The sequence below is a fragment of the Dromiciops gliroides genome, chromosome 6, assembly GCF_019393635.1.
Source record: "Dromiciops gliroides isolate mDroGli1 chromosome 6, mDroGli1.pri, whole genome shotgun sequence".
Taxonomy (NCBI): domain Eukaryota; kingdom Metazoa; phylum Chordata; class Mammalia; order Microbiotheria; family Microbiotheriidae; genus Dromiciops; species Dromiciops gliroides.
In genome coordinates this window covers 53,323,419-53,338,120 of record NC_057866.1, presented here as the reverse complement: position 1 = coordinate 53,338,120, position 14,702 = coordinate 53,323,419, and the positions used below count along the sequence as shown (strand labels likewise).

Genomic DNA, 14,702 nt, shown 5'->3' with positions numbered 1-14,702 from the left:
GACACTTGACACTTACTAGCTGTGTGACCCTGGGCAAGTCACTTAACCCTCACTGCCCCACCCCCCAAAAACATAGACACACATTATCTGTATTTGAATTTGATAGTAGTCTGCTTACCAGTGGTATCCAGCTCTTCATATAGTTTCTCTTATTCTAGGCTACAAGAGCAGCTTTAATTTGGGGATTATCCTGAAATATGTTTATGAAAGAATATATTTTTTAAAAATTTAAAAAATTAGTAAATTTTCCTTAATAGTTCTAGTAAAATTATATTTATTTAGAAAGGAGAGCTAAATAAATGGGTTATTCTTAGTTCAATTTTACTTTAAATTTTTTATTATTATAGGGATTACCCTGTCGTTTAAATTGAGTAGGAACAGATGTGAAATAGATTTTTCCTTTTTAAAAAGGTGTGGTTTGGAAGCATAAATTCGAATTTCCAAGTAAAATATAATTGCAATAAAAGGATTTCTAGAATAGGACTAAGGGTTTATGACATTGTTATTCATTGACTACATTTAAAATATATTTTTAGTATTTATTAGGCACCTAAGCATCTAGTTCTGTGGTTCTGAGGGACACACAAAAGTCAAATATCTTGTATTCCCAATAGGATTATAAGCTTCTTCAGTGGGATACAAGCTATAGATGAAAAATAACAGACAAAAATGTATATGATTAATTACCAGAATATGTGACATAAACAATAAAGAGATCGATGTAATCAAAGGTAGCTGCATTTATACCCTTATTCTTGATCTCCATTCTTCCCGGTAGCCTGGGAAATAAGCATTCATAGTACATATGAGGGATGAGAGTCCTTTGCATTCCTGGTCCTTCCCTTAGAATAGACCAGGTTACTGTTTAAGTAGGGTAGTAGGCAAAATTTCTGTGGTTAATTCCCATCTGCTGAGTACCTATCATTGGATGCCAGGATGTGAGTTAGTAGGAAGTTAGGAACCATTTTTCTGGAATAAGTGGTTGAGGGGACAGCTGCCCCTACTTAGCACTGGTGTACAAGTAGAAGAAAAGATCTGGGCAATCTACAAAGTGCTATTTGAAATGCTTGCATTAATTGATAATTTGTATTTCTCTTTGTGGCTAACTTTGACGTTTAGTCATTTCAGATAGCTAAGTGACTAAAAATCTATTGAATATGTAGCAAAACATATTTTTGGTGAAGAACTTCAGAGCTATATGCTTTATTATTGTTATTGCCTGGTTTTAAAAAAAGCCATAATGTAGAAGGTAATTCCAGATAGGCCAGAGCAAGGAATCTAGACCTTTTTCTTCCAGTTTCCCTACTAAATAACATTCTTCTGATTTTTTATGAAACAATTTTTTGCATTCCCTTTTATTTTGGATTTATTGGGATTTGGTAGAACTATTTTTCAGTCATTATTTTGACTTTGCATACTTGCATAGTTGGATTTTATGTTGATAAATAAGAAAGTTTGGCTAAGTCTTTTGGTTTTATCAGTTGGTTATCCTGCTTGTTTGCTTTCTTAGTAGATATTCTTTTAGCTCTGTAGACTTCAGCAGTGGAGAAATATGGAGGATACTTGCTTTTGGAGAAGGGAAAAATCGCATGTTTCTAAGTGGAATTCTTTGAAGGTAGTATCCTCCATTTGATCCACAGATGATGATGATGGTGGTGGTGTGGTGATGGTGGTGGTAGTAGTTGTGGTGGTAGTTCATTGGGAATTGGAAATCACAGCTATGAAGCAGTATGTAAGCAGGTTTACACACATGCGCTAATAGGGCTTGCGGAAGGGAACCTAAAACTTATTAGACTTTGCTAGTATCTCCTGAGGGAAATTGCAGCAGGCGAAACTACCCAAGATAGGGGTTCTAAGGAGGATACTACCTTCAAAGAACTCTAGTTAGAGGTAAGTGATTTCCCATTGTTTCATGAAGTTTAAAACTAGAATTTAGTATTTTGAATCAGCATGAGTTGTCATTACATAGTGTCTAAAGTTAGGGTTATATCACTGCTTGCCATTGTGTACTTTTCCAGTATTATGCACATTTAAGAATCTAATTTCTTAAATGTAGATTAGAGAAAACTTTACAGTAGTATTATAAAACTCTTTAAGACATTAAAAATAATTTCTGCCTTCCATTATGCTATGGAATCTTACTTAGTTTCCTGGCTTCATTAGTGGAATAAGTGCATTTGTTTTATTATATTATCCACTTTCCTTGTCATATATTTGTTTATAGCGGAATATAACCTATATCAATTAAATTCATAGATATTTAAAATAACCTGACTTTGCAAGGCATTTCAGTTTTTGACAAAACCAAGGTTTATTTAAACTTCCCTGACACCCCAAAATTCTAAGTAATTCACTTCAGAGGTCCTCTACCTGAATGCAAATTGAAGTTTAAAATATAAATTGATTTTGCATTCCCCTAATTTATCAGTACAGCATCTGCAAGTCTTTATTCTCTTTCAGTGTTATCATGGCAATAGTGAACTTTTTAAAATAAAAAATCTCAAAGCAAATATTTTAAAACTTTTAATGAAATATTTTTATCTGGTATTCCGGCTATCACATTTATCTAATTTTTTTTTCTTAAAAACATTTTCTGGTTCTAGGCTACTTTTTCAAAGAAAAACTGAAACACTGAGGAGATTAATTTAGCAGATTTTTCCTATTAGAATGTTCTGAGGTTTTTCCTCTGATGTGACCGATTTTAAAGAAGTGAAATGGTAGAAGGATTATTAGATTAAGCAGTGTTTCCTTTCACTTTTTTGTATGTTTCATCAATATAAACTAATAAAGACAAATAATATAAATTTTTATTAGTTGTATAAAATAAATTTAAGTTATAGTAAACTATTAGAAATGGGAATTTGTCACTTAACTGCCAAACATATATGGTACTAAGTTCATTTCAAATTACGCTTTTCCCTGTTTACAATTGAGCTTATCTTTTTAACAAAATTACTACTTTTATAATATATGTATCTATACATATTTGCTTAAAAACAAATTTGAACAATTAATTACAATTATTAGGCAATAGTAATTAAACTGAATGACATATATAAAGCCTGAAAGATTGGATTTATTTTTAGTTGTGAGAGTACCTTGTTACAAATTAAACAAAATCCAGTGTGTGATAGCATTGTCTATTTAATGGTTATAATTTAGGAAATGCTTGACATTGGATTGAAACTTAATTTAATGCAGCAAATATATCTAAATCAAGTTAAATTTAATTTTTGTGGATTCAAGAAATTTAATTCAACAACCATTAAGTGTTTGCTGTGTGCAAAGCTCTCCACTAAAATCTTTTTTTCTTTCATCACTGCCTGGAGGCGACCCTGTGTTCTTAAAAGTCAGGCCAAGTTATCACAAACTGACGGGTTCTACCAAGCTGGAAAGATTTTAATATGACCCCAGTGATGAGCTGTTTGCCCAAGAATCAGCTCAGCCAACAGAGAAAACCATAGTTACTCCTGAAGAGCATCTGCTGAGTTACAGAGAGCATTTATGATCTGTCAGTAGAGTGACTATCTGCATCAACTGAATTATGGAATCTTGAAGTAGTAAAGTCTCTTTAAAGGCACTGTGGTGGGTCAGATAAAAATATAACAGTCCTTGTTCTCAAGGAGCTTACATTTTATAGATACATAATCAGATTGCTCTACAGCATTGTGAAAAAAATGAATTATACCAAAAAATTAAGATTTTTGATGCCTAAATTGTGTTCCTTTTCTACCTTTTTTCAATGGAGAATTGTTGACAAGAAATTCTTTTCGTACCTATGTGCTTAACACAGGTCGTGCCATGGACGGTATAAAAATTGACATGATTCATCCCCTCAATATAGTAGTCCATTTATTCATTTACATATGATTAAGTTATTGATTCAGTTGTTTAGACAATGGTATTGATGAGACCATGGTTTTCAAATTCAGCCCTCCCTTACAGAGGACTTTGCTTAAAGAAAAACTTTGTTCTACAAATGTGTCACCAAGTTTAACTAGTCTCCTTGTGAAAGCCTGCTTTTTTTTTACCACTGGTCTTTGAAGGCCAGTGAAGAGTAGATGTCTCAGCACAAAGCCATGTGGAAATTTTACTTACAAGACAAAGTCTATGTCTTTTGAATACTCTCCTTGTTTACCTCTGCCTTTTTAAATTCCTCAGTCCCTCAAAGTTCAACTGAAATACTATATCCTACATGATAATTCCTGTTTTCTTCAGCTAGTAGTGCCTCTACCTTAAAATAAGATTATTTTTGTTTTATTGAACTTCTTTTATAAATATTTATTTAACTTCTTTTATAAAATATAAGTTCTGGGGGCAGCTAGGTGGCGCGGTGGATAGAGCACCGGCCCTGGAGTCAGGAGTACCTGAGTTCAAATCTGGCCTCAGACACTTAACACTTGCTAGCTGTGTGACCCTGGGCAAGTCACTTAACCCCAATTTCCTCACTTAAAAAAACAAACAAAAAAATATAAGTTCTTTGAGAGCAGGAACTATTTATTTTTCTTTCTGTCCCAGTAGCTAGCACAGTGCTCAATACATAGTTGATACCTAATACATTTGCTACTTGATTAGTTAATTAGAAAGATAACATGTTATATCAATATGACTTTATCCCAAGACTAACTGGTAAAATAATTAATGTAGAATTCCACGTCTTTTTTTTCCTGGGTATTTTTTAAATTGAAAACATTATCCATCATTCATAAAATTTGTCGCCATTATTGTTTTTCCGTCAAAAACCAAAATGATAGTTTCAAGTATATTGAATAGGAGAAAGGGAATTAAATATTTACCCAACACACTGAATAACAGTAAATATCTAGGACAGTAATATTGAGAGAGGATAATATGCCTTGGCTAAATCACTTACCTGTATTTGTGTCTTTTTTTCCTATAAAATAGGGCTAGCCAATGCTCTCTTTTCTGTGGATGGGAAAGTATGGAGAGTCTAACTTTACGTTTCTCCCCTAACCTCTGATTGGGTCTTGAGAATTCCCAGTTCCAAAATGGTGCTGATATTCTTTGCTCGTTCTACAAACATTGTGAGGAAAAATGCCCTATGGTACAATGGCACCTTTTTCTTTCCAAAAGAGAGGAAAGTGAGAAAAAATACTGATAGGTAGATAGATGGATGGATGGATGGATGTAAAACTTTGTCAAAAGCTTTGTCCGTGATTTTTGTGAATTTTATAAGCACAAATAAGTATGTAAAGTTGAAGGAATCAGAAGAAAGCAATTATTACTCTAGGCCTTTGGTAAGCAGTGAAATCCTTAATGATAATAGTGAAACATTGTTCATAATATTTCATTCAGTATTTGACAGTCCATAGGGACATCACTTTTATTTTAATACATAAAATATATTCTGGTATGGTCCTTTGTTGACTTGCACATCACACTAAGTCTGCATAAATTTACATTACCACTTTTGTCCATCATTTACATCATTTATTTGTTGGTTGGATGAATGAATGAATATACTTTTAGTATATTTTGTAATGTGACTAGGTTGTAAATGGTTTTACTTCTTTCCAGAAGTTTCTGGTTTAAACTTAATCTAGTAATATTTGTTGGGGAATATGTAGTATAGAAAACTAGATAATTTACAGTTGAATGAGTGCCTGTATTACATTTTATCATAGCCTTAGATAGCATGAACTACTATTACCATGACTTAGTCATTATGACTTTTACTCTTTCAATGATGTTTATAGTTTACCATAGCTAAGAAAATACTTAAGCTAGATTTGAAGGATCCAGTGGGCAAATAGATGAAGTTGAATATCTCTGCAGTCTTCTTTTAGTGTATCAGGCTTGCTGTTGAGTAGTCTTTACATGCAAAAAATTTTAGAAGAAATGCAAATGTTTTATCTATTCACATTTTTGTTACTGTTTTGAAAGCAGTAATTCAATACCTTATATAATGGATAAATAACTGTCATTGGTCAACAGTAAGCCCTATTGAAAGACTACCATTTTTCCAAAGTTTCTTCTTATTTGTAGATTATCTGGGAAGTATCTTTATTCTTTATTTAAGTGATAACTAATTTTCCTTCTTTCTGTAGTCTTTTATATAGAATTTAGCATTCTTTTCAATCTTGAAAAATGCTCTAAGGGAAATAATTTGAAAAGAGTCTCATGACTATTAGTAGAGCTCTTGATTGTGGGGAAAAAGCAGGGGCTGTAAAAAAACAAAACAAAAAAAACCTGCAAACATGTGTTTTGTTATTTGTTCTTAGTGCTTCCCTGTGTTCTGAGAAAGAAATGGAGGGAGAAGGGATGAATTTGGAGGCCTTTTGAATACCTTCTCATATCCTTGATCTCTTCCCAAAGTGGGATCCATCAAACAACAACATTTAGATAGTAATCTTATAAGCTGTGTGCCAGCCATTTTGCAATTGGTGAGTCTATTCTGCCAGACCACACCCCTTTTTATTCTGCTTTTGAGGAACTTTTTCCATATCAAGAGAAATTACTTTGAAGATAACATGTCTGTATTAGTGACCCAATTTTCTTTAAATTGATATCTTATTGATATGCATTTATCCATTGATATTTCTCTAATTCTCTAATACTACAGGGGAACAGATGACTTCAGATGGACTTTGAAATTAAATTAGATTAGAGAAAAGTATTTATTAAGCTCTTACTAGCTCTGCCAGGCAGAGATTATGAAGCCAAGCTGACTTTTTGTGTTAAATGGGCTGTCATTTAGAAAACCAGAAGAAATAATTAATGTTGAGAACTACCTCAAAAGTGGTCTGCTTTTTTCTTAAGGATGCAAAATTGACAAAATAAAACCTGTTACTTCTATTGACTGAGAAGCAGTCTTGCAATACATTTTAAATGATGGAAGCTCTTGTAATAAGTTTTTAAAATATATCACATGCATTGAGAACAGGACATAACTGATACTGTTTCGATTTTTACTAGTACATGTGGTTATGGACAAAAGGGCTGGATTTAGTATTGAGAGTCTATCATTGGATATCTCATTGTATAGGTAATATGCATCATCAAGAGGTATTTAATTACATCCCATATTGAAATACTAATAACATTAAACAAGAAGAATGTGGTTGAGGGGGTGTGTATGTGTGTCTATCTATACACATACAGAAATACAGACATACATCATAGCCAAACACCTCCCTTTCTTCCGGATTTATTGTGCATAAGATGAAATACTAGTGTTTCAGAAAGAAAGATATAACCCTTTTACAATCAAAGGAATGAGGACTGCGGTTGGTAAGTTAGCAAAATACTACGTTGTGTTATGAGTTATACACAAATTGATTCCAGAGAAATTACTAAATGTGATGTGCAAAATAACAGGGGCGATTTTTAAAAATAGGAAAGCAGATGAAACCTTGTGGATATTTCTGATGCTGAATGAAATATGATGCTAGCTCAGTACATGACCACTTAGCTCTAGGTAGAAAAGTTTCCCTTTCTTCCCATTCCCTAATACTTTTCTTTGTGCCTCTCAGGTTTCTAAGTTTCTGGCCAAGCTAGTTTTTAAAATCTTTAGTCATTGTGATGTCTGTTCAGGCCCTAGTCATTAACATGTTTCTTTAAAGTAACAACTGTAAAAGAATATATTTCTTTCACTAGGAGGAAGCATTACATGCATTTATACAGCCAGAGATCCTGGATGGCCCTAATCAGTACTTTTGTGAGCGGTGTAAGAAGAAGTGTGATGCACGGAAGGTAAACATTACTTGTTCAGTTTGATCATACTGGTTACTTGAAATGACATTCATTATTCAACAGTGGTTTCTTTTTAGGGCCTTCGTTTTTTGCATTTCCCATATCTGCTGACCCTACAGTTGAAAAGGTTTGACTTTGATTATACCACGATGCACAGGATTAAATTAAATGACCGGATGACTTTCCCAGAAGAGCTAGATATGAGTACATTTATTGATGTTGAAGATGAGGTAAATATAATTTTTTGTAATATTCTATTTTAAATTTGACATGTCTTTTAAATCCCTCTGTATTTATGGGCAGCCTAAGTATTAGAGTACAGCATTTATTACCACAGAATTTAATCCCTTGATGGGCATTCTTTGCTTTTCTTTAATTTTTTTTATATGCCAGGGTCTGCAGAGAATATTTAAATTTATGGGAGGTTTCTCTGCCCACCCTGAATTGTGAACACTTTGGTATTTAAACTAACGTGTTTGGAAATAAAATAAGTTCTCACAGTTTGGAGTTTAATGGTTAGAGAGTAGAGAGAATAAAAGGAATGAATGAGCATTTGTTAAGAGGCTATCATGGTACCAGGCACTGTGCTAACTGCTGGAGATCCAGATACAAGAAGTAATATCTAGGCCTTGCCCTTGAGGAGTTTATATTCCAAGGCTGGTAGCTACTAAATTATCCACAGTAAAGCTAGGAGGCTCACAAATGGGTAGGAAAAAGGTGTCAAACACTGTGGCCTGCAGCACTCCCAAGTATGACCCAAACCAAGCCCCCATTTATATTTGAAACAGTGAGTGAGTGAGTGAATGTGTGTCCCACCCCAAGCCTGTCCTCCTACCACCACTGGGGCAACTGATGTGTTTAAAGGACCTTGTTCTTTGTAGTTGTCTGTCTTATTTGGGGGAGGTTCAGGGGTGTCTAAAGGATTACTTTCTGGAATTTCAGCTTTTGAACAAGTTAGGACAGATTTGTTGAGCACAGGAACACATTGTCTGCTTCATCACTTTTAAATTCAGAGTTCTTAAGAATTTGTTAGGTTTTTCCACTTGTGACTCTCCTCTGTTTCCTTTAGTGATGCTCCTGGCATTTTCATGAAATGAATTAACATTTTGAAAACCTGATTCTATTCTGGCAGAAGTGATTGCTCTTTTATTACTGGAGACTTTTGGTAGATTATACATGTTGGTTGGCTGATTTGGTATTCCCTAAAAGGACTTGATTTAAGTAAATAAAAGTCCATATATTTGCAAATGCAAAGCAGCTTCCCTGAGTACATAAAGATTGTTTTCTGGAACAGAAAATTACTCTTGATCTTAGCCCAAATGACTTAAAATAGACAGGTGGTATCACAATCTATCATATTGTAGTGGATTTCATTTATGGGAATGTTGCCTGCATCACTGCAGATTGCAGTCCATCATGGCCTTCTTACCCCATGCAGTGCTTGTGTGATTTCCCTCCCCACCTGTGCACACACACACACACACACACACACACACACACACACACACACACACACACACACACACACCCCATCCCCCTAAGCATCCACCTCACATGACAACAGCCCTTCTCATTGGCATGCTGGAGGAGGGAAACCTGAACTGAACTGCCTTCAGCCACCCTGTACTACCACCGTTGTGATTGGGCTGCTTTCTTTCCAATCCTGTGCTTCCTTGTTGCTTTCCTCTACACTGCATTGTTAGGGTAGTTCATCCCTTGGAATGTGCTGATGTCTGTTGGTTCCATGGTAGTCTCCCTGTTCTTTGAATTAACTGCAACTTGAGTATCTCAGAGTATGTTGTATTCCAAGATTCAAAACCATGGAGAGTTAAAATGTTCCCTTTGGGAGAACAGTTCTTTTAGAAATATGGGTCTTTTGTAACAGGAAGCAATTTGGGATGAGCAAAGGACTACACAATTTCCCAAACAGTCTATCCTATATATTTTTTTTCCTATTCACTTCTGGACCCAATTCATTAGCCATCTTTGGTGCTTGACCCAAATATATGTAGTTATGTACCACCTCAGTTGACTGGCCATCCAAATAGCATATCAAATAGCATTTTTCATCTATTTAATTTTTTTCCTATATAGATTGTTAGAATAATTATGGGTCTCCTTGATGAGGCACTGTGATGTTCTGGAGCTTGGTGCAGTCAGCACAGTAATATTTGTAAGCAGAATGATTTGAAGTATCTTACCAGCTGTGGAGAATACTTACATTTAGATACGGAGCAAGAAATCCTCCATGGAAGTGCAGGGAATTCTTTTAACAAGCATCTCTTTCCTGGTTTTATGGTTGCTGAACAGAATCATCTCTGCATTTGTTGCATTTGTCAGGAAACACTGTATGATCTAAACATCTGTGAGTAATTCCTCAAAGGAGAGCTTTGAAGGCTGTATTTTTTTTTTTCTGCCAAGCCAAATGCTTTTTTTAACCAACAAAAAATAGGCAGTGAGATTTTATGAGAATCCAATGAGATGCAAAATGTTTTGTGAAACTTAAAGCACTATATATAAATGTCAGTTATAAACTAGATAGGGTCTACTGTAGATAATAATGTATTAAAGCCTACCTATTCCCTTCTCATCTTTTCCTCAAATAACTGATACAATATGTAGCTTATTCTCAGAAAAAATTTATGAAAATGAGAAAGTAGGCGTATAGATTATCCTTGTACTCTGAATTGACTCTTTTGGGGTCTTAATACATCCTGTTATTTCTCTTCTCCCCCCCCCCCCATTCTTCTAGTATCTTCTCTCCCAGAGATATATTGTAAAGCAGTTCCTCAATGTTTTCAAGATTATGTCATCTTCATGGATTTCTTTCTTCTGTGTACTTGGTCTGGTACACTTTTATCAAACCTATTCCAGAGGGAACTAACAGGAACTGGTTTGTTGTTTTGGGGTTTGTTTTGTTTTGTTTTTTAGTTTCTTTCAGATTGACTATAGTGGCTATTTCTCTATACTGGGTAGACTCCTTCACTTAAAGGATGGTTAAATGTTACCGTAATTTTTTAAAAGCAGAGAAGAAATTTCAAGTCTGCCTCCATTTTCTGTGAAAAACAAAACATTCTGTCTAGCCTATCCAGAAATGGACCTAAGGGAAATTGACAGGCAGAGTTGACAATTTCATGAACCTTGAGAGACTGCATCTCACACCAGCTGCTGACGTTTCCCTTTGACCTCCCTCAGGCCCCTCAGGAACAGCTGAGAGATTCTGAGTACTGGCATGAATTTTCTTTGGCTAGATTAGTGTATATTGATCCTTGTGTAATACAGTAGGAAAAGGATCAGCATTGGAGTTGGTCACAGAACTTGGATTTAAAGCATGGCTTTGCCACTTAGCACTTTTGTGCACTCAGGCCTCAGTTGATTTACACAACAGGTTTGGACTTGATTACCTTCAAAGTTGCTTTCAGCCCTAAGAGTGGGATCCTATGGCTTTATCTGCCTAGGTGCCATTTCTGCTTTTTCATTTTAGAACTTGAGAACTGGAGGTTTTAAAGTCCAAATGTGATTGTTCCTCTGCCATTGATGATGAAAACAGGTCATTATCAAAACAGATAAATTTATTACATTTTAGAATTTTCTTAGGGTGTTATAATTCATCTGAGTTTCACACTAATATTTATTTAGACCTTTTTTCAATTCCACTATTTTATAAGGCAATACTTGTAATCTTTTACCATCTTATTGAAGAATTTTTAAAATAGCTCTCATGCATTGGTTCTGATCTCTTAAGTGGCAGAGAGCTCATATTTGCCAACTAAGGTGATCTGGGGGGGCTCTTTTTAAAAAAGCCTTCTCTCTTTGGCCTGCTTTTTGGTTAAATTTTTTGGAGCAAATAGTGACACAGCATTTGTCTTTTTCCATTTCCCATTTTTTCCAGTTCTCATCAGTGGCTTCTTTGTATAGGTAAAAGTGTTCCAGTTGTTTAGTGTCTCTTCATCTTTAACTTTTCTCTTGATTTGGTGTTAATTTTAACCTTTTCAATTAGTCAGTGGCCTGATTGCAGGGAATACATTATCTCATTTATAAGTTGAGTCTCTTTCTCTAGGAAAACCTTTCTATATCATGATAAAGTATTCATAAACTAGAGACCTTTTTTTTCTTTTTTGCGGGGCAATGGGGGTTAAGTGACTTGCCCGGGGTCACACTGCTAGTAAGTATCAAGTGTCTGAGCTCAGATTTGAACTCAGGTCCTCCTGAATCCAAGGCTGGTGCTCTATCCACTATGCCACCTAGCTGCCCCTAGAGACCATTTTTACAATTATAAATAAAGTTTAACAGAATTCTGTTTGGTAAAATGCTAACTTATAAAATTGATTTGAAACTCCATTTTGTTTAATTTGACATTTTATGAATTGAAATATTTATCTTGAAATTTTATTCTGTTAATTTATTCAAATGGATGTATTTGTATTTGAATGTATTATCACTTCATGTGGCTCATAAATTTTAAGAAGACTTTTATTTGTTATGAAGAAGTCTCCTCAGACTGAGAGTTGTACCGACAGTGGAGCTGAAAATGAAGGCAGTTGTCACAGTGATCAGATGAGCAACGATTTCTCAAATGATGATGGAGTCGATGAAGGAATCTGCCTTGAAAGTAATAGTGGAACTGAAAAGATTACAAAACCTGGTCTTGAAAAGGTACTTTTTTCTCTGTGATAATGAATTGCAAATTCAGTCTCTGAAACTAATTATTGGAGCTGCTGGGCATTGTGGTGCATGCTCTTAATCCCTGCCACCAGGACAGCTGAGGCTTATGAATAGCTTGAACTCAGGAGTTCTGAGTTGCAGTTAGGGCAGTTGATCAAATCTCCCCTCCTTGTCCAACACCAATACGATCAACCCCTGGAAGGAGGGAGTTACCCAGCTAAGGAACAGGAAATGGAAATGGAGCAGGTCAAATTCTCTGTGCCCATTAATAGTAGGAGGGCCACTGCACTTCCAGCCTGCTAAGAGGAGGAGATTCATTCTCAAAAAAAAACTTTAGACTTGTCTTAAATGATACTGTTAAACCTTCTTTAAAAGAGTACTTCTTTGGTCACACACAAATGATAAGAAAACGTAACTACATTTTAAAAGGGCTTCACTTTAGGAGAATCACATCTACCGTATGAAATATGAAATACCCCCAGTGGTTTATTCGACTGTATTGAACTATTAAATGATTGAATGGAGGTATCCAGGTAAAATAACTTTGCCAGGAGACAATAATTGTGACATACTTAAGACCAGCGCCCTGGAATGGATGCCCAGAGTCAGACTTAGTAAGGTTTTTTAATCAGAGCTATGGGAGTAATTAATGTGAAAGGGATGATTGGGTAATACCTGGACAGTAACTTGTGTGCTACTGTAGCTCTACACTGTGTTTAGCTTTGTAATACCCTGTCTAGTTTTGTGAGGTCAAACAAGTAGTGGAAATCATACCTCAAACAATAATTCATAGTTGCACAAGAAAGATTTTAAATGCTGTAGTTCCTTTGAGTCTTCAAACTCATGTGCGGGGTTTTTTTGCTCAGTGCTGAGCATATAGAGAGGAAAACACCCAGACTCGTTGCCCTGAAAGAACCTTTTCTCTAATGTGGGAGTAAAGCACATACACCCTAAATTAAAGCAGGTCTCTTCTGGGCCTTTGAGATACCACTGGATTCTTGATTTTTCTCCTGCCTTGGTGATTATTCCTCAGTCTCTGATGGATCATAATCCAAATCTCATCCCTTAATTGTGGGTGACCCCATCAACTCCTATAGATTCATTTTTCATCTCTCTGCAATTAGCTCCTAGGTGTATATGTCTTTTATTGTTTTATATATAAAATAAAAGGCAAGAAATATAGAATCATGGAAGTAAATCGTATTTTTCATCATGGGGCTTTTGGAATTGTTTTGGATCATTGTATAAGTCTTCCCAAGTTTTTCTGAAACCATCCTACTTGCCATTTTTTATGGTACAATAGTATTCCATCACAATCATATACCACAATTTGTTGAGCCATTGCCCAATTAATGAGTTTCCCCTCAATTTCGAATTCTTTGCTACCACTAAAAGAGCTGCTATAGGTATTTTTGTACAAATCCTTTTCCCTTTTCTCTGATCTCTTTGGGATACAGATCTAATAGTGGTATTGCTGGGTCATTGGGCTTGCAAAGCCCTTTGGGCATAGTTCCAGATTGTTCTCCAGAATAGTTGGACCAGTTCACAACTTCACCAACAATGCTTTAGTATACCTGTTTTTCCACATCTCCAGCATTTATCGTTTTCCATTTCTGTCTTGTTAGCCATTCTGGCAGGTAGGAGGTGGGTAGTAATTCAGAAAAATGCAAATTAAAACCATTCTTAAGTACTACCCACCTCCTACCCGCCAGAATCAGTACTGACTTAACAGCACTTTTTCATGACGATTGGTAACTTTGATTTCTTCTGAAAACTATTCATATCCTTTGACCATTTAACATTTGGGGAATAGCTGTTATTTTTATATTATTTACATCAGTTCCCTATATCTTTGAGAAATGAGAATCTTGCTACAAATTCTCCTCCCCCCTCCCCCAGTTTTCTGCTTTTCTGATAATGCTGACTCCATTGGTTTTGTTTGTGCAAAACTTTTTAAATTTAATGTAATCAGAATTATCCATTTTATTTCCCATTGTCCTTTCTATCTTTTTGGACATAAATTTTTCCTTTATCCATAGATCTGACAGGTGATTTTCCATGCTCCACCAATCTGCTTATAATACCACCCTTTATGTCTAAAATATGTACCCATTTTGACCTTATCTTGATATTCCCTGTGAGATATTGGTCTGTGTCTAGTTTTCCCAAAAAAAATTGTCATATAGTGAGCCCCCCCCCCCAATAGCTCTTGGATCTTTGCATTTTTCAAACCCTAGATTTTATATGTATATGTCCAGCCACTGCCTCTCCTGATCTCCAGTCCAACATTGCCAACTCTCTATTACATATTTGGAACTAGATGT

General features: G+C 35.2%; 1 protein-coding gene across 3 annotated transcripts in view; it reads left to right on the top strand.

Moving 5' to 3' along the window:
* Nucleotides 1-14,702, top strand: part of USP47 (ubiquitin specific peptidase 47) — a 101,988-nt gene that overhangs the window by 58,206 nt on the left and 29,080 nt on the right. For all 3 annotated transcript variants that reach the window (XM_043972857.1, XM_043972856.1, XM_043972859.1), the window contains 3 exons: nt 7,618-7,713; nt 7,791-7,943; nt 12,202-12,369. In XM_043972857.1, coding sequence (XP_043828792.1) covers nt 7,618-7,713; nt 7,791-7,943; nt 12,202-12,369 — 417 coding nt within the window. The remainder of the gene's footprint in view (nt 1-7,617; nt 7,714-7,790; nt 7,944-12,201; nt 12,370-14,702) is intronic.